The 18967-nt window shown below is 41.5% G+C and overlaps 1 protein-coding gene across 1 annotated transcript in view; it reads left to right on the plus strand.

Annotated features, from left to right (window-relative positions):
* SUGP1 (SURP and G-patch domain containing 1) overlaps positions 1 to 18967 on the plus strand; it is a 39992-nt gene that overhangs the window by 14502 nt on the left and 6523 nt on the right. The window contains exon 8 of the mRNA XM_047776441.1: positions 13923 to 14278. Coding sequence (XP_047632397.1) covers positions 13923 to 14278 — 356 coding nt within the window. The remainder of the gene's footprint in view (positions 1 to 13922; positions 14279 to 18967) is intronic.

An 18967-nucleotide genomic window follows, 5' to 3' on the forward strand; every position in this document is an offset into this window, starting at 1 on the left:
TCAGGTACAAGGCAGCCCCTCTCATTCCCAAATCTAACAGCCACCTCATGTTCCTGCCACTCTTGGCCCTTCCTTGCTGTCCTGATTTCCCAGCAGCTCTGTGTTTTGGGAAATAATCATAATAGTTGTGCTCATTTTGTAAAAAAAGCTGGAAATACTCGTTCCTTTGACCAGTCATCCCACCTCTAAAATGCCATTCCCAGAAGTGATGTTTATATGTGTATGTATATATGTAACACGGTCGTAGTCATGCAAAATTAGTAACACATTGACCGCCAGCCCCAGTGGACTAAACTACAAATACATCTCTCTGGTGGAATCATGGCCATCGGCTTGGCAAAGGTGGTAGCAGCCTCCACACCACATGTGGCTTTGACACATCACCTGGGTAAACCACATTGTTCTTTACAACAACCTGGCATGCTGGCCTCTTATAGGTGAGGTAACCAAGGCAAAAAGGCCAGTCAGTGGAGTGCATACACCACCATGCTACATTGCATTCAGACAGGAAAGCCTCATGTGTTAAGAAATTTTTTAAAAATCAGGATACAGGAGTTCCCAGGATACAGGAACGTGGCGCAGTGGTTCACGAATCCGACTAGGAACCATGAGGTTGCGGGTTCGGTCCCTGCCCTTGCTCAGTGGGTTAACGATCCGGCGTTGCCGTGAGCTGTGGTGTAGGTTGCAGACGCGGCTCGGATCCCGCGTTGCTGTGGCTCTGGCGTAGGCCGGTGGCTACAGCTCCGATTCGACCCCTAGCCTGGGAACCTCCATATGCCACGGGAGCGGCCCAAGAAATAGCAACAACAACAACAACAAAAAGACAAAAAAAAAAAAATCAGGATACAGGAGTTCCCATTGTGGTGCGGTGGGTTAAGAGTCTGGCGTTGTCTTTGTGGCAGTGCAGGTTTGATCCCCAGCCTGACACAGTGGGTTAATGATCCAGCAATGCCGCAGCTGTGGTGTAGGTCACAGCTGTGGCTTGGATTCGATATCTGGCCTGGGAACTTTCATATGCTGCAGGTTCTGCCAAAAAAAAAAAATAATAATAATAAATAATAATAATCAGGAAACAGAAAATAGAATCACAGCTTCGTTCGAATAAATCTGCACTGAAAAAAAAGTATGGTAGGAAGGACACCAAAGTATTAACTTTGGTTAACCCTGGGAGTGAGGTCACTCCAAGTAGAGGGGTCTTTGTTATTGAATCTCCTGCACCAGTGCCTGGGGCCCCCAGTGAGCTGTTACCCCACCCCCACCCCCACCCCATAGACAGCTATACCCTTGAGGGGTTTTGAGGTGCTGCCTCTGTGTGAACTGGCAGGTGAAGCCAGGAAGAGGCTTGTGAGCCTTGAGGAGACCCACCCCATCAGGAGCTTCCTGGCTGCCCCAGTGAGCCAATCCCCCAGTCTGCTTTTCTTGAAGGAACCAAATCACTCTAAATCCAGGTTCTAACTGCCACAAATCTTTTTTTTTTTTTGTCTTTTTTGCTATTTCTTGGGCCGCTCCCGTGGCATATGGAGGTTCCCAGGCTAGGGGTCCAGTCGGAGCTGTAGCCACCAGCCTACGCCAGAGCCACAGCAACGCGGGATCCGAGCCGCGTCTGCAACCTACACCACAGCTCACGGCAACGCCGGATCGTTAACCCACTGAGCAAGGGCAGGAACCGAACCCGCAACCTCATGGTTCCTAGTCAGATTCGTTAACCACTGTGCCACTACGGGAATTCCCAACACAAATCTTTTTTTTTTTTTTTTAAATCCAGCTATCTGCAATTCTTCCCTCTTTGAACAACTTTTTGTTTTTGTCTTAATTTTTTTAAGATGTTTTATTTTAGAGCAGTTTTAGGTTCACAGCAGAATTGAAGGGAAGGTATGGAAGCTTCCCGTGTACCCCCTTAAACCCACACACATGCAGGGTCTCCCCCATTATCAATGTCCCCCACCAGAGTAGTATATTGTTACAATTGATGAACCTATGTTGACACATCATGATCAACTGAAGTGTGTCATTTACATTAGAGTTCATTCTTATGTATTCTTTTTCTTTCTTTCTTTTTTCCTTTTACTGGCTGCACCTGTGGCATGTGGAAGTTCCCAGGGCAGAGGTCAAGTCGAAGCTGCAGCTGCAGCCTATGCCACAGCTACAGCAACTCTGGATCCTTAACCTTATGAGCCAGGCCAGGGATTGAACCCTCATCCTCACAGTGACAATGTTGGGTCCTTAATCCACTGAGCCACAACAAGAACTCCCTTGATGTGTATTCTATGGGTTTGGGCAAATGTACAGTGACATGTATCATATGATACACAGAATGTTCTCACTGCCCTTAAAATTCTTTGTGTTCTGTCTATTCATCCGTTCTTCCTCCCTAACCTCTGGCAACTACTGATCTTTTTACTGACTCTGTAGTCTTACCTTTTCCAGAATGTCATATAATTGGAATCATAGTATGTTGCCTTCTTGAATGGGCTTCTTTCACTTAGTAATGTGTATCTAAGGTTGCTCTGAGACTTTTTTGGCTTGAGAGCTCATTTCTTTTTAGCACCACAGTTTATTTGTCCATTCACCTTTTGCAGGACATCTTGATTGCTTCCAGGTTTTTGCAGTTATGAACAAAGCAGCTGTAAACATCTCTGTGCAGGGTTTTTGTGTGGACATAAATTTTCAACTTTTTTTTTTTGCTTTTTTTTGCTTTTTTAGGGCCACACCTGCAGAAGTGTAAGAAACTGCCAAACTGTCTTCCAAAGAGGCTTGTACCATTTTCATTCTCCCTAGCAATGAATGAGTTTTAGTAGCTCCATGTCCGTATCAACATTTGATTTGTCAGTGTTTTGGATTTTGGCCATTCTAATAGATGTGTAGTGATAGTCATTACTTTTTTTTTTTTTTTGTCTTTTTAGGGCCACACTAGCGACATATGGAGGTTCCCAGGCTAGGGGTTGAACTGGAGCTGTAGCTGCTGGCCACAGCCACAGCCACTCGGGATCCAAGCTGCGTCTGCGAACTATACCCTACAGCTCACGGCAATGCTGGATCCTTAACCCACTGAGTGGGACCAAGGATCGAACCCAAGTCCTCATGGTTACTAAATGGGTTCGTTAACCACTGAGCCACGACAGAAGCTCCTCATTATTTTAATACACATTTTCTTGATGACATTATGTGGAGCATCTTTTCATAATCTTTATTTGCCATCTGTAAATCTTTGGTGTGGTGTGTGTTAAGGTCATTGGACCCTCTCTTTTTTATTTATTTATTTTTTGCTACGCCCTTGGCATTTGGAAGTTCCCAGGCCAGGGATCAAATCCTTGCTGCAGCAGTGACAATGCCAGATCCTTAACCCACTGAGTCACCAGGGACTTCCAATTCGCCCATTTTTAATTGGTTTTTTTCTTTTTACAGACACACCTGTAGCATGTGGAAGTTTCCCAGCCAGGGGTCAAATTGGAGCTGCAGTTGGGGTCTATGCCACAGCTACAGAAATACGGGATTTGAACCACATATGCGACCTATGCCACAGCTTATAGCAGTGCTGGATCCTTGACCTGCTGAGGGAGGCCAAAAGATCAAACCTGCATCCTCACAGAAACAACGTTGGGTCCTTAATCCACTGAGCCACTCTTAATATTGTTGAATATTAAGAGTTCTTTGTATATTTTGGGTAACAGACTTTATCAGATGTGTTTTTTGCAAATATTTCTCCTAGCCTCTGACTTGTCTTCTCATTCTTTTGACAGTGTCGTTTGTAGAGCAGAAGTTTTTAATTTTAATGAAGTCCAGCTTATCATTTGCTTTCATGGATCATGCCTTTGGTGTTGTATCTAAAAAGTCATTACTAGAGTTCCCATCGTGGCTGAATGGTTAATGAATCCGACTAGTATCCATGAAGATGCAGGTTTGATCCCTGGACTTGCTCAGTGGGTTAAGGATCCAGCGTTGCTGTGGGCTGCAGTGTCGGTCGCAGACACAGCTCAGATCGCACTTTACTGTGGTTGTGGCATAAGGTGGCAGCTTCAGCTCCAGTTTGACCCATAGCCTGGGAACTTAGAGATGCTGCGGCTGTGGCCCTTAAAAGATGAACACTAAAAATGAAAAAAATAAAAAGTCACTGCTGTACTCAAGGTCATGTAGGTATTTTCCCATGTTTTATAGTTTTATCTTTTACATTTAGGTTAGTGATGTGTTTTTAGTTAATTTTTGTGAAAGTTATGAGGTCTATGTCTAGATTCTTTTTGTCATTGTTATATGTGGACGTCCAGTTCCAGCATGAATTTGTTGAAAAGGCTATCTTTGCAACAGTGTATTGCTTTTGCTCCTTTGGCAAGACTAAGTTGACCATATGTATGTGGATTTGTTTCTGGGATCCTTATTCCATTCTGTTGACCTGTTTGTCCCTTTGCTCACCAATACCTCACTGCCTTGATTACTGTACCCTGCAGCATTTGGAGGTTTCCCAGGCTAGGGTTTGAATCGGAGCTGTAGCCACTGGCCTGCACCACAGCCAAAGCAACGCCATATCCAAGCCGCATCTGCGACCTACACCACAGCTCATGGCAACACCAGATCTCTAACCCACTAAGCAAGGCCAGGGATTGAACCTGCATCCTCATGGATACCAGTCAGATTTGTTTCCGCTGAGCCATTATGAGAACTCCTTGATTACTGTACCTTTATAGTAAGTCCAGAAGTTAGGTAGTGTCTGTCCTCCAACTTTGTTCTTCTTCAATATTGTGTTGGCTGTTGTGGGTCTCTTGACTCTGTATAAACTTTATTTATTTATTTATTTTTTGTCTTTTTGCTATTTCTTTGGGCTGCTCCCGCGGCATATGGAGGTTCCCAGGCTAGGGGTCCAGTCGGAGCTGTAGCCACCGGCCTACGCCAGAGCCACAGCAATGCGGGATCCGAGCCGCATCTGCAACCTACACCACAGCTCACGGCAACGCCGGATCGTTAACCCACTGAACAAGGGCAGGGACCGAACCCGCAACCTCATGGTTCCTAGTCAGATTTGTTAACCACTGTGCCACGACGGGAACTCCTGATATTTTTTTTACTTCATTTTTTTTTATTACTCAAATGAATTTATCACATCTGTAGTTGTATAATGATCATAACAATCTGATTTTACAGGATTTCCATCCCACAAGCCAGGCACATCCCCCACCCCCCCAAACTGTCTCCTCCAGAAACCATAAGTTTTTCAATGTCTGTGAGTCAGCATCTGTTCTGCAAAGAAGTTCCGTCTGCCCTTTTTTCAGATTCCACATGTCAGTGAAAGCATTTGATGTTGGTGTCTCATTGTATGGCTGACTTCACTTAGCATGATAGTTTCTAGGTCCATCCATGTTGCTAAGAATGCCGGTATTTCGTTCTTTTTAATGGCTGAGTAATATTCTATTGTGTATATGTACCACAGCTTCTTGATCCACTCCTCTGTCGATGGACATTTAGTTTATTTCCATGTCTTGGCTATTGTAAATAGTGCTGCAATGAACATTGGGGTACATGTGTCTTTGCAAGTCATGGTTTTCTCTGGATAGATGCCCAGGAGTGGGATTGCTGGATCAAATGGTAGTTCTATGTTTAATTTTCTGAGGAATCTCCATACTGCTCTCCACAGTGGTTGTACCAATTTACAATCCCATCAACAGTGTACTAGGGTTCCTTTTTCTCCACACCCTCTCCAAACTTATTGTTTGTAGACATTTTGATGATGGCCATTCTGGCTTGTGTAAGGTGGTACCTCATAGTGGTTTTGACTTGCATTTCTCTAATAATGAGTGACGCTGAACATCTTTTCATGTGTTTCTCAGCCATCTGTATGTTGTCTTTTGAGAATTGTCTGTTTAGATCTTGTGCCCATTTTCTGATAGGCTAGTTTGTTTTTTTTGGTATGGAGCTGCAGAAGTTGTTTATAAATTTTGGAGATCAATCCCTTGTCAGTTGATTCACTTGCAAAGATTTTCTCCCATTCTGTGGGTTGTCTTTTCATTTTGTTTAGAGTTTCCTTTGCTGTGCAGAAACTTTGAAGATTGATTAGGTCCCATTTGTTTATTTTTGTTTTTATTGTCAATACTCTAAGAGGTGGATCTGAGAAGATGTTGCTGTGGTTTATGTCAGAGAATGTTTGGCCTATGTTTTCCTCTAAGAGTTTTATAGTGTCTGGTCTTAGACCTAGGTCTTTCATCCATTTGGAGTTTGTTTTTGTGTATGGTGTTAGGGAGGGTTCTAATTTCATTCTTTTTCATGTGGCTGTCCAGTTTTCCCAGCACCACTTATTGAACAAGCTGTCCTTTATCCATTGTATATCCTTGCCTCCTTTGTCATAGATTAGTTGGCTGTAGGTGCGTGGGCTTAATTCTGGACTTTCTATCCTGTTCCACTGATCTATATTTCTGTCTTTGTGCCAGTACCATATGGTTTTGATGATTGTTGCTTTGTAGTATAGTCTGAAGCCTGGGAGCCTGATTCCTCCAGCTCTGTTTTTCTTTTTCAGGGTGTCTTTGGCTATTCTGGGTCCATTGTGCTTCCAAAGAAACTTTAGAATATTTTGTTCGAGTTCTGTGAAAAATGTCCTTGGTAATTTGATAGGGATTTCATTGAATGTGTAGATTGCCTTAGGTAGTATAGTCATTTTGATAATATTAACTCTTCCAGTCCACGAGCATGGTATATCTTTCCATCTATTTGTGTCATCTTTGATTTCCTTCATCAGTGTCTTAACATTTTCAGAGTACAGGTCTTTTGTCTCTTTAGGTAGGTTTACTCCTAGGTATTTTATTCTTTTGGATGCGATGATAAACGGGATTGCTTCCCTAATTTCTTTTTCTCCTCTTTCATTGTTAGGGTATAGAAATGCTGTTGATTTCCGTGTATTGATTTTGTATCCTGTGACTTTGCCAAATTCGTGGATGAGCTCTATCAGTTTTCTGGTAGAGTCTTTAGGCTTCTCTAGGTATAGTACCATGTCCTCTGCAAATAGTGATAGGTTTACTTCTTCCTTGCCAATTTGGATTCCTTTTATTTCTTTTACTTCTCTGATTGCTGTGGCTAGGACTTCCAGAACTATGTTGAAGAGTAGTGGCGAGAGCAGACATCCTTGTCTTGTTCCTGATCTCAGCAGAAATTCTTTCAGCTTTTCACCGCTGAGAATGATGTTTGCTGTGGGGTTTGTCATATATTTATGTTGAGGTAGGTTCCCATTATGCCCACTTTCTGAAGGGTTTTTATCAGAAACGGGTGTTGGATTTTGTCAAAGGCTTTTTCTGCCTCTGTTGAGAGGATCATATGGTTTTTATTCTTCCATTTGTTAATGTGGGTATCACACTGATAGATTTGCGGATATTGAAGAACCCTTGCATCCCTGGGATCAATCCCACTTGATCATGATGTACAATCCTTTTAATGTATTGTTGGATTCGGTTTGCTAGTATTTTGTTGAGGATTTTTGCATCGATGTTCATCAGTGAAATTGGCCTGTGGTTTTCTTTTTTGTGGTATCTTTGTCTGGTTTTAGTATCAAGGTGATGGTGGCCTCATAGAATGAGTTTGGGAGTATCCCTTCCTCTGCAATTTTTTGAAATAGTTTCAGAAGGAGAGGTGTTAGCTCTTCTCTAAATGTTCGATAGAATTAGCCATCTGGTCCTGGACTTTTGTTTTTGGAAGTTTTTTAATCACAGTTGCAATTTCAGTACTTGAGATTGGTCCATTCATCTTTTCTATTTCATCTTGGTTTAGTCTTGGAAGATTGTACTTTTCTAAGAATTTGTCCATTTCTTTCAGGTTTTCTGTTTTATGGGCATATAGTTGCATATAGTAGTCTCTTATGATCCTTTGTATTTCAGTGATGTCCATTATTACTTCTCCTTTTTCATTTCTAATTTTATTGATTTGAGTCCTCTCTCTTTTTTGCTTGCTAAGTCTGGCTAGGGGTTTTATCAATTTTGTTGATCTTTTCAAAGAACCAGCTTTTCATTTCATTGATCTTTCCTATGGTTTTCTTTGTTTCTATTTCATTGATTTCTGCTCTGATCTTTATGATTTCTTCCCTTCTACTAACTTTAGGTCTTGTCTTTTCTTCTCTCTCGAGCTGCTTTAGATGTAAAGTTAGCTTGTTTCTTTGAGCTTTTTCTTGTTTCCTGAGGTGGGCTTGTATTGCTATAAACTTTCCTCTTAGAACAGCTTTTGCTGCATCCCATAGGTTTTGGAGTGTCGTATCTTCATTGTCGTTTGCTGCCAGGTACTTTTTAATTTCCTCTTTGATTTCTTCAGTGATCCATTGGTTGTTTAGTAGCATGTTGTTTAGTCTCCACGTGTTTGTGTTTTTTGCATTTTTTTTCTTATTGTTGATTTCCAGTCATATAGCATCGTGGTCAGAAAAGATGCTTGATATGATTTCAATTTTCTTAAAGTTACCGAGGTTGGATTTGTAGCCCAGGATATGATCCATCTTAGAGAATGTTCCATGTGCACTTGAGAAGAATGTGTATTCTGTTGCTTTTGGATGGAATGTCCTATAAATATCTATTACGTCCATCTGGTTTAATGCATCATTCAGGGCCTGTGTTTCCTTATTGATTTTCTGTCTGGTTGATCTGTCCATTGCTGTAAGTGGGGTGTCAAAGTCTCCCACTATGATTGTGTTGTTGTCGATTTGTCCTTTAAGGTTGTTAGCAGTTGCCTTATATATTGTGGTGAAACTATGTTGGGTGCGTAGATATTTAAAATTGTTATATCTTCTTCTTGGATTGATCCTTTGATCATTATGTAATGTCCTTCCTTGTCTCTTGAAATATTCTTCATTTTAAAGTATTTTGTCTGATATGAGTATTGCTACTCCAGCTTTCTTTTGATCCCTGTTTGCGTGAAATATTTTCTTCCATTCTCTCACTTTCAATCTGTGTGTGTCCCTAGAAGTGAAGTCGGTCTCTTGAAGATAACGTATATATTATGGATCTTTTTTTTGTATCCATTCAGTCAGTCTGTGTCTTTTGATTGGGGCATTTAGTTCATTAACATTTAAGGTAATTGTTGATATGTATATTCTTATTGCCATCTTATTAATTGCTTTGGATTTGCTTTTGCCGTTCTTTTTTCTTTCCTTCTTGTTCTTTTCTGCCTATAGAAGTTCCTTTAGTATTTGTTGTAAGGCTGGTTTAGTGTTGCTGAATTCTCTCAGCTTTTGCTTATCTGTAAAGGTTTTGATTTCTCCTTCATATCTGAATGAGAGCCTTACTGGGTAGAGTAATCTTGGTTAGAGATTTTTTCCTTTCATCACGTTAAGTATATCATGCCACTCCCTTCTGGCCTGCAGATTTTCTGCTGAAAAATCTGCCAATAACCTTATTGGGGTTCCCTTGTATGTTATTTGTTTCTTTTCCCTAGCTGCTTTCAAGATTTTCTCTGTCTTTAATTTTTGTCAGTTTGATTAATATGTGTCTCTGGGTGTTCCTCCTTGGGTTTATTTTATATAGTACTCGTTGTGCTTCCTGGATTTGAGTGATTCCTTCCCCATATTAGGGAAGTTTTTGGCTATTATCTCTTGGAATATTTTTTCTGTCTCCTTCTCTCTTTCTTCTCCTTCTGGCACCCCTGTAATATGGATGTTGGTGCATTTAATGTTGTCCCAGAGTTCTCTGAGACTCTCTTCATTTCATTTCAGTCTTTTTTCTCTTTTATATTCCGCACATCTGTTATTTCCACTAATCTGTCCTCCACCTCACTTATTCGTTCTTCTGCCTCCTGTATTCTGCTGTTAGCTGCTTCTGGTGACTTTTTTCAGTTATTGTATTTTGCATCTCTTCTTGTTTAAGTTTTATATTTTGTATCTCTTTGCTCAGTGTTTCCTGTATGTTATCCATCTTTGCCTCCGGTTTATTTCTAATGTCTTGCATCAACAGTCTAAAGTCTTTTTCCTGGAGGCTGGGAATCTCCTTTTTGCTTAGCTGATATTCTGGGATTTTTCCTTTCTCCCTCATCTGAGTTATAGTTCTCTGTCTTTTCATTTGTATAGGTTTTTGGTGTGGTGACCTTTTTACAGAGAGTAGAATTGTAGTCTCTCTTACTTCTGATGTCTGCCCCCCTGTGGCTGAAGTTGGTATGGGGGGCTTGCTGTAGGCTTCCTGATGGGAGGGGCTGATGCCTGCCCCCTGGTAGGTGGAGCTGATTCTAATCCCTCTGTTGGGTGGGGTTTAGTCTCTGGATGGGATTAGAGGCAGCTGTGTGCCTGAGGGGTCTTTAGGTAGCCTGTTTACTGAGGGGTGGGGCTGTGATCCCACCTGGGTTGTTGTTTGCCCTAGGGCTTCTCAGCAGCAGAGTGAGGGGTAGGGCCAGATTTTCCCAAAATGGCCACCTCCAGAGAAAGGTATGGCTGCTGAATATTGCTGAGATCTTTGCTTTCAATGTCCTTGCCTCACAACAAGCCATGTTCACCCCTGTTTTCCCAGGATGTCCTCCAAATACTGTAGTGAGGTTTGACTCAGATTCCCATGGAGACTTTGCTTTGCCCTGGGACCCAGAGCACGTGAAAGTCTGTGTGTGCCTTTTAAGAATGGGGTCTCCGTTTCCCCCAGTCCCGTGGAGCTCCTGCGCACAAGCCCCACTGGTCTTCAGTGCCAGATGCTCCAGGGGCTCTTTCTCCCCATGCCAGATCCCCACACATGAGAGTTTGATGTGGGGCTCAGAACTCTCACTCCTGTAGCTGAGTCTCTGTGAACCAGTTAGTTTCCAGTCTGTGGAGCTTCCCACCCAGGAAGTATGTGGTTGTTTATATGGTGAAATTGCCCCTCCTACCTCTTGATGTGTCCTCCTCTTTTTCTTCTGGAATAGGATATCTTTTTTAAGGTTTCCAGTCCATTTGGGTGAAGAGTGCTCAGTCTTTAGTTGTGAATTTAATTTTGTTGTTTTTAGGAGAGAAGTTGAGCTCCAGTCCCAGAATAACTGATTTTGATGGGAATTGTGTTGAATCTAGAAGTCATGTTGGGAATAACTGATATCTTGACAGAGTTGGATCTTCCTTTCTGTGAACATGGAATATCTCTTCATTTATTTCATTCTTGAATTTGTTCATCAGAGGTTTTTTAGTTTTCCTCGTATAGATTTTGTATATATTTTTAGGCTTATACCTAACAATTTCATTTTGGGGAATGCTAGTGTAAATGGTATTTGTGTTTTTAATTTCAAATTCCACTTCTTCATTGCTGGTATATAAGAACGTCATTGACTTCTGTAGATTAATCTTACATACTGCAGGAGTTCGCGCCGTGGCTCAGTGGTTAACGAATCTGACTAGGAGCCATGAGGTTGCTGTGGCTCAGGCATAGGCCAGTGGCTACAGCTCCAATTAGACCCCTAGCCTGGGAACCTCCATATGCCACGGGAGCGGCCCTAGAAATGGCAAACAGACCAAAAAAAAAAAAAAAAAAAACCCTTACATACTGCAACCTTGCTGTAATAGCTTTTTAGTTCCAGGAGGGAGTTTTTGTCTATTCTTTCATCTGTTTTTTCTATATAGACAATTATGTCATATCTTTCCCTTCTCAATCAGTATACCTTCTATTTCCTTTTCTTGTTGCATTAGCTAGTGTTTCCAGGATGGTGATGAAAGGCATTGGAGAGGGAAGAATATTCTTGTTTCTCTTCTGACTTCAAAAGCTTGAAGTTTCTTATCATTAAGTATGATGTTAGCCATAGGTTTTTTGGTAGATATTCTGTATTAAGTGGAGGAAGTTCTATATTCCTAGTTTACTGAGAGTTTTCCTCATAAATGGGTATTAGATTTTGTTAAATGCTTTTTTCTCTAGTGATTGATATGACCATGTCATTTTTCTTTTTTTAACCTATTGATTTGATAGATTGCATTACTTGATTTTCAAATGTTTAACCAGTCTTGTATGCCTAGGATGAATCCCACTTGGTTGTGGTGTATCATCCTTTTCATACATTAGTGGATGAGGTTTGCGAATATCTTATTGAGGATTTGTACATCTATGTTCATGAGAAATGTTGGTCTGCAGTTTTTGTCTGGTTTGGTATTTGAGTGAATTAGGAAGTATTTTCTTTGCTTCTGTCTTTTCAAATGGATTGTACAGAATTGGTATAGTTTCTTCCTTTCATGTTTGGTAGCATTCACTGGTGAATTTTGGAAGGTTGTTAACTACTGATTTAATTTCTTTAATAGCAATAGACCTGTTCAGACCTTCTTGTGTGATTTCTGGCAGGTTGTATCATTTCAGATTTGTGGGCATAGAGTTGTTCATAGTAATCCACAGTAATTTTAATCTCCATAGCATCTGTAGTAATGGCCCCTTTTTCCTATCTGTTATTAGTAATTTGTGTTCTCTCTTTTTTTCTTAGTCTGGCTAGATTAACAATTTTGTTGATATTGTTTCTTTTAATTTCTACAAATGTTCCTCACTTGGTTTTCTGAAGTGTGTACATGCTTGTACCGTGACCCAGGAGTACAGAGAAGATGCCATAATCACCTTGTCCCTCCATCCCACCTTAGGTACCAATGTTAGTGGGTCTGAGAGTCCTTCCATTCTTCTCCCTGTTTTCATGTTGAAATAATCTGTGGGTTTTTTCTGCTAAAGTTCTTTCATAAAAAAGGAATTTACATGGAGTTCCTGTTGTGGCTCAGCAGAAATGAATCCAACTAGGAACCACGAGGTTGCAGGTTCAATCACTGACCTCGCTCAGTGGGTTAAGGACCTGGTGTTGCCATGGGCTGTGTTGTGGGTCGCAGATGTGGCTCGGATCTAACATTGCTGTGGCTGCGGCATAGGCCGGCGGCTACAGCTCCTATTTGACCCCTAGCCTGGGAACTTCCATATGCCATGGGAGCAGCCCTAAAAAGGAAATTTAAAAAAAAAAAAAAGAAATTTACAGTGTTCTTGAGCCTGTATGTTGCATTGCAGAATAGCATTGTCCTATGACTATCATTCCAAGTTCATGAATGCAAGTCTAACCCCTTGTTAAGAGCTGTGTGATCTCTGCTGTGTACAGGTTTTGCTGTGTGGAGCTGGGCTGTGACTCTTCCTCTGGTGTGGACTCCAGAGGTAGGACTATTGGCTTAATACATACATAGTCTGAGAGATGCCGGGCAGATGCAGCAGGAGCTGCAGCCTCTGCCAGCTCTGAACTCAGCACCACCTCCTCTGCACTTGGGCACCTATAGCTTCCAGTAAGGCTAGCTGTGAGCTCTCTGTTCCAGTGTTCAGTGTCTTTGTTTTGGCTCTTTCCACTGTTGATGCCTTTCAAGGATGCATCAGAAAGGAGCACAGATGTGCCCAGCTGTCAGTTTGTGGACAAATCCAGCCCTTTCTGGCAGCAGGTGTCTCTCAAACCTCAGGATTTCTTTGTTTGTAAGCATCAGTGCACTCAACTAAGACTGCAGGGGGAAAAGCTCCGCAGAACCTGGGGAAGGTCTGAGGGAGGCTGTGCCTTCTCCTTCCAGGCAGGGGATCAATGATAGTGTGACTGGGGTGGAGGACTGTAAAGATGGGGTGGAGGCTGGAATTCCCTGGTGGCCTAGTGAATTAAGGATCCAGCATTGTCACTGTGGGCTTAGGTCACTGCTGTGATGAGGGTTCGATCCCTAGCCCAGGAACTTCCGCATGCTGTGAGTGTGACCAAAAAATAAAAGATAGGGTAGGGCCTTGGAGTGGCCCTCATCTTACAGGAACAGCGTCATGACAGGCTGTGGGCATGTCACACTATTCCTCACGTTTGGGCCAACAAAGCCAGTAGCCACTGCAGCCTGTCAGGGCAGGAAGTCATGGTAGAGACCTCCATGTGACATGAGTCTCAAATGACCCTGGCCTACTTGGGTGTCCCTACACAAAGCCCAAACTGCTTCTGACCTAAACCAAGGGTAGGGGGCTGAAGTCCAATGATGGTGTGTTCCCCTCTCTCCTTTGCAGCTTTCTGTATGAACCTAACAGCCAAGGGTACAAGTACTACCGCCAGAAGCTAGAGGAGTTCCGGAAAGCCAAGGCTGGTCCCACAGGCCCCCCCATGGCACCCGACCTTGGACTGAAGCATACATCTCCTCCTGAGACCCCCTTGGGGTCCCTGCCCACTGCCACTGCCTGCCCCATCTCATCTGCCCCCTTGCCCACCATCAACCCATCTTCAGCTGCCCCGGGGAAGCTGGCCAGCACAGCCACTATGAAGAGGAAGCGAAAGAGCCGATGGGGGCCTGAAGAGGACAAGGTAGAGCTCCCGCCTGCTGAGCTGGTGCAGAGGGATGTGGACGCCTCTCCCTCACCTCTGTCAGGTGGGCCAACCCCCTCCCAAGCCTTTTAGGAAGGTCTGATATCTTTCACTAGTGCAATGTTTTCAACATTCATTGTGTTGTAGCATGTGTCTGAATTTCATTTGTTTCTGTGGCTTAATAGTATCCCAGTGCATGGATAAACATTTTGTTTATCCATCCATCAGTTGTTGGAAGATGAGTTGTTTTCACCTTTTGGTGATTGTCAGTAGTGCTGCTGTGAACATTAACATACAAGTACTGTTTGTCTCTGTTTGTTTGTTGTTTTTTTAAATTGAAGTATAGTTGATTTATAATGTTGTATTAATTTCTGCTGTACAAGTGCTATTTGGATCCCTGATTTTAATTTTCTTTGATACATACCTAGGAGTGGAATCACTGGGTCATACGGTAATTCTCTTTAACTTATTGAGGACTCGCCAAACTGTTTTCCACAGCAGCTGCACAATTTTACATTCCCACCAGCAGTGCATAAGGGTTCCGCCTTCTTCGTGTTCTTGCCTTATTATTATTACAGCTATCCTAGTAAGTGTAAAGTGAAGTCACACTGTAGTTTTGATTTGCATTTCCCTGATGACTAATGGTGTTGAGTATCTTTTCTTGTTCTTATTAGTCATTTGTATAGTTTAGTTGGAGAAATGTCTATTATAGTCCTTTGACCATTTTTTAATAGGGTTGTTTGTCTTTTTGTTGAGTTGTAGGAGTTGTTTTAGATATTAACCCGTAGTCAAGATATATGATTTATAAATATTTTCTCTCATTTCATGGGCTGTATTCTCACCTTCTTAAATTTTAGTAAAGTACAATCTACCTTTTCTTTTGTTGCATATGATTTTGGTCCTAAGAACCCATAGCCACATCTAAGGTCTTGAAGATTTATCTCTTTTTTCTTCTAAGGGTTCTGTAGTTTTAGCTCTTAAATTTAGTTCTTTAATCCATTTTGAGTTAGTTCTTATATATGATATAAGGTAAGGGTCCAGCTTCATTCTTTTGCATGCAGAGATCCAGTTTTCCCAGCACCATTTGTTGAGGAGACTTGTTCTTTCTCTATTGAATGGTTTTAACACCCTTATCAAAAAATCCATGTGGTGTAAAGGGTTTATTTCTCTATTCTATTATACTGGTTTGTATGTCTATCCTTATGCCAGTAGCACACTGTTTTGATTACTGTAACTTTGTGGTAAATTTTTTAAAATAGAGACTGTCAGTCTTCCAACCTTGTTCTTTTCAGGCTTTGGCTCTTCAAGGTCCCTTGAATTTTCATATGAATTTTCAGATTGGCTTTTCCATTCCTGTAAAAAACATCGTTGGGATTTTGATAGGGATTGCATTAAATTTGTAGGTTGCTTTGGCTAGTATTGACATGTTAACTATTTAAGTTTTCTAGTGGCTGTGGTGTAGGCCAACAGCAACAGCTCCGATTCGACCCCTAGCCTGAGAACCTCCATATGCCGTGGGTGTGCCCCTAGAAAAGACAAAAAGACAAAAAAAAATATTCCATTTCTAAGTTTTCTAATATGAGAACACAGGATATCTTTCCATTTACTTAGGCTCGCTTTCATTTGTTTCAACATGTTTTGTATTTTTCTCGTTCACGTCTTGTACCTCTCTTTAAATTTATTCCTAAGTGAGTTATTCTTTTTGATGTTACTGCAAATGGAATACATTCTCATTTCCTTTTTAGATTATTTGTTAGTATAGAGAAATGCAATTGCTTTCTTTTGTGTTACGTATCTTTTAACTTTGCTGAGTTCATTTATTTGTATAATAGTCTTTAGGGTTTTCTACATATAAGATCATGTCATCTGCAAATAAGAATAGTTTTATTTCTTCCTTTCCTGTTTGGATGCCTCTTATTTCTTTTTCTTGCCTAACTGCTCTGGCTAGGACTTGCATTGCTATGTTGAACAGACGTGGTGAAAGCTGGCATCCTGCTTCATTTCTTACATTAAGGGAAGAGCATGTGATCTTTCATCATTAAATATGATGTTTGCTTTGTGTTTTTATAGGTGCCCTTTATCATGTTGAAGAAGTTCCTAGTTTATTGAGTGTTTTTATCATGAAAGAGTTTTAGATTTCATCAAATGCTTTTGCTGCATCAATGGAAATGATCATTTTTCCATCATTCTTTTTCTTTTTTTTCTTAACAGCCACATTTGCAGCATATGGAAGTTCCGAGGCTAGAGCTCAAATCAGAGCTGCAGCTGCCAGCCTATACCACAGCCATAGCAATGCCGGGTCCAAGCCACATCTGCAACCTGGGTCGCAGCCTTTGGCAATGCCAGATCCTTAACCCACTGAGTGAGGTCAGGGATAGAACCCATATCCTCATGGACACTGTTTGGTTCTTAATCTGCTGAGCCATAACAGAAACTCCTTTCTTTTATTCTGTTGTGGAGTATTACACTGACTGATTTTTGTATGTTGAACCACTCTTGTTTGCATTGCTTGAGTAAATCTCACTCCATTATAGTAAATAATTATTTTACCATGCTGATGGATTTGGTTTGCCGCATATTTTGTTGTGTATTTCTGCCTCTATACTTAGAAGGATTATTGGTCTGCCTTTGTTATCAGGGTAATGCTGACCTCATAGAATCATTAGGAGTAATTCTCTACTTTAATTGTTTGGAAGTACTTGAGCAGAATTAAGATTAATTCTTTTAAATCTGGGATAGAATTTAACAGTTGCACTTTTCTTTGTCAATTGGGCTGATTATTGATTCAGTTTTCTTACGTACTATAAGTCTAGTCAAATTTTCTGTTACTTCTTGAGTTAGTTTTGCTAGTTTGTGCCATTCTAAGAATACGTCCACTTTGTCTAGTTATCCAGTTTGGATAACTAGTTATCTAGTTATCCAGTTACACATTTGTTTATAGTTACTTTCTTTTTTTTTTTTTCTTTTAGGGCCGCACATGTGGCATAAGGAAGTTCCCAGGCTAGGGGTCGAATTGGAGCTGTAGCTGCTGACCCACACCACAGCCACAGCAACGCCAGATCCAGGCCTTGTCTGTGACCTGCGCTATAGCTCACAGCAACACCCAGATCCTTAACCCACCGAGCGAGGCCAGGGATCGAACCTGCGTCCTCATGGATTCTAGTCAGATTCATTTCCACTGAGCCACAATGGGAACTCCTATAGTATTTTCTTACAATTCTTTTTATTTTTGTAAAGTCATCAGTAATACAGTATTCCCCCCTTATCTATGCTTTTCCTTTCTGTTTTTTTTCACCATCAACCATGGTCCAAAAATATTAAGTGAAAAATTCCAGAAATAAATAATATGTTTTAAATTGCATGCCATTTTGAGTAGTATGACGAAATCTTGTGCTGTCCACTCCCCCCACCTGCGATTTGAATCATCCTTTTGTTCAGCATATCCCACTGTTAGTCACTAGTATTGCTCAGTTATCAGATTGACTGTCATGGTATAATAGTGCTTATGTTCTGATATCTCTTATTTTGCTTAATAATGGCCTTAAAGCACAAAAGTAGTAATTCTGGCAATTCACACATGCCTAAGAGAAGCCATAAAGTGCTTTCCTTTAAGTGAAAAGGTGAAAATTCTTGACTTAAGCAGAGGTTGCCAAGATCTATAGTAAGAACAAATCGTCTATCCGTGAAATTGTGAAGAAGTAAAAAGAAATTTGTGCTAGTTTTGCTTTTGTATCTCAGACTGCAGAAGTTATGGCCACAGTGTGTGTTAAGTGCTTAGTTAAGATGGAAAAGGCGTGGAGTTCCTATTGTTGCTCAGTGGGTTAAGGACCCAATCCACTCTGTGGATGCAGGTTCTATCCCTGGCCTCGCTCCATGGGTTAAGGATCCGGCATTGCCACAAGCCGCAGCATAAGTTGCAGATGCAGCTTGGGTCGGGTGTTGTGGCTGTGACATAGCCACAGTTGCAGCTCCAATTCGATCCCTGGCTTAGGAACTTCTATATGTTGCAGGTGCAGCTGTAAAAAGAAAAGAAAGGGGGAAAAAAAGATGGAAAAGGCTTTATGTTTGTACAGTGTTTTGAAAGAGAGAAACCACATTCACATAATTTTTATTACAGTGTATTGTTATAACTGTCCTACTTTATTAGTTATTGTCATTAATTTCTTTTTTTTTTTTTGTCTTTTGTCTTTTTAGGGCTGCATCCACAGTATGTGGAGGTTCCCAGGCTAGGGGTCTAATTGGAGTTATTGCCGCCGGCCTACGCCAGAGCCACAGCAACACCAGATTCAAGCTGCGTCTGTGACCTACACCACAGCTCACAGCAATGCTGGATCCTTAACCCACTGAGCGAGGTCAGGGATCAAGCCCACAACCTCATGGTTCCTAGTCAGATTCGTTTCCGATGCGCCACGACGGGAACTCCTGTCATTAATTTCTTACTATGCTTAATTTATAAATTAGGAGTTCCTGTCATGGCTCAGCAGAAACAGATCTGACTAGCATCCATGAGGACGCAGATTTGATCCCTGGCCTCACTCAGTGGATTACGGATCCGGCGTTGCCATGAGCTGTGGTGTAGTTTGCAGACACGGCTCAGATCCCGAGTTGCTGTGGCTGTGGTGTAGGCCAGCAGCTACAGCTCCAATTTAACCCCTAGCCTGGGAACCTCCATATGCCTTGGGTGTGGCCCTAAAAAAGACAAAAAATTATAAATTAAACTTTATCATAGGTATGTATGTATGTAGTACGTAGC

This window comes from Phacochoerus africanus, chromosome 4, assembly GCF_016906955.1.
Source record: "Phacochoerus africanus isolate WHEZ1 chromosome 4, ROS_Pafr_v1, whole genome shotgun sequence".
In the NCBI taxonomy this organism is placed as follows: Eukaryota; Metazoa; Chordata; class Mammalia; order Artiodactyla; family Suidae; genus Phacochoerus; species Phacochoerus africanus.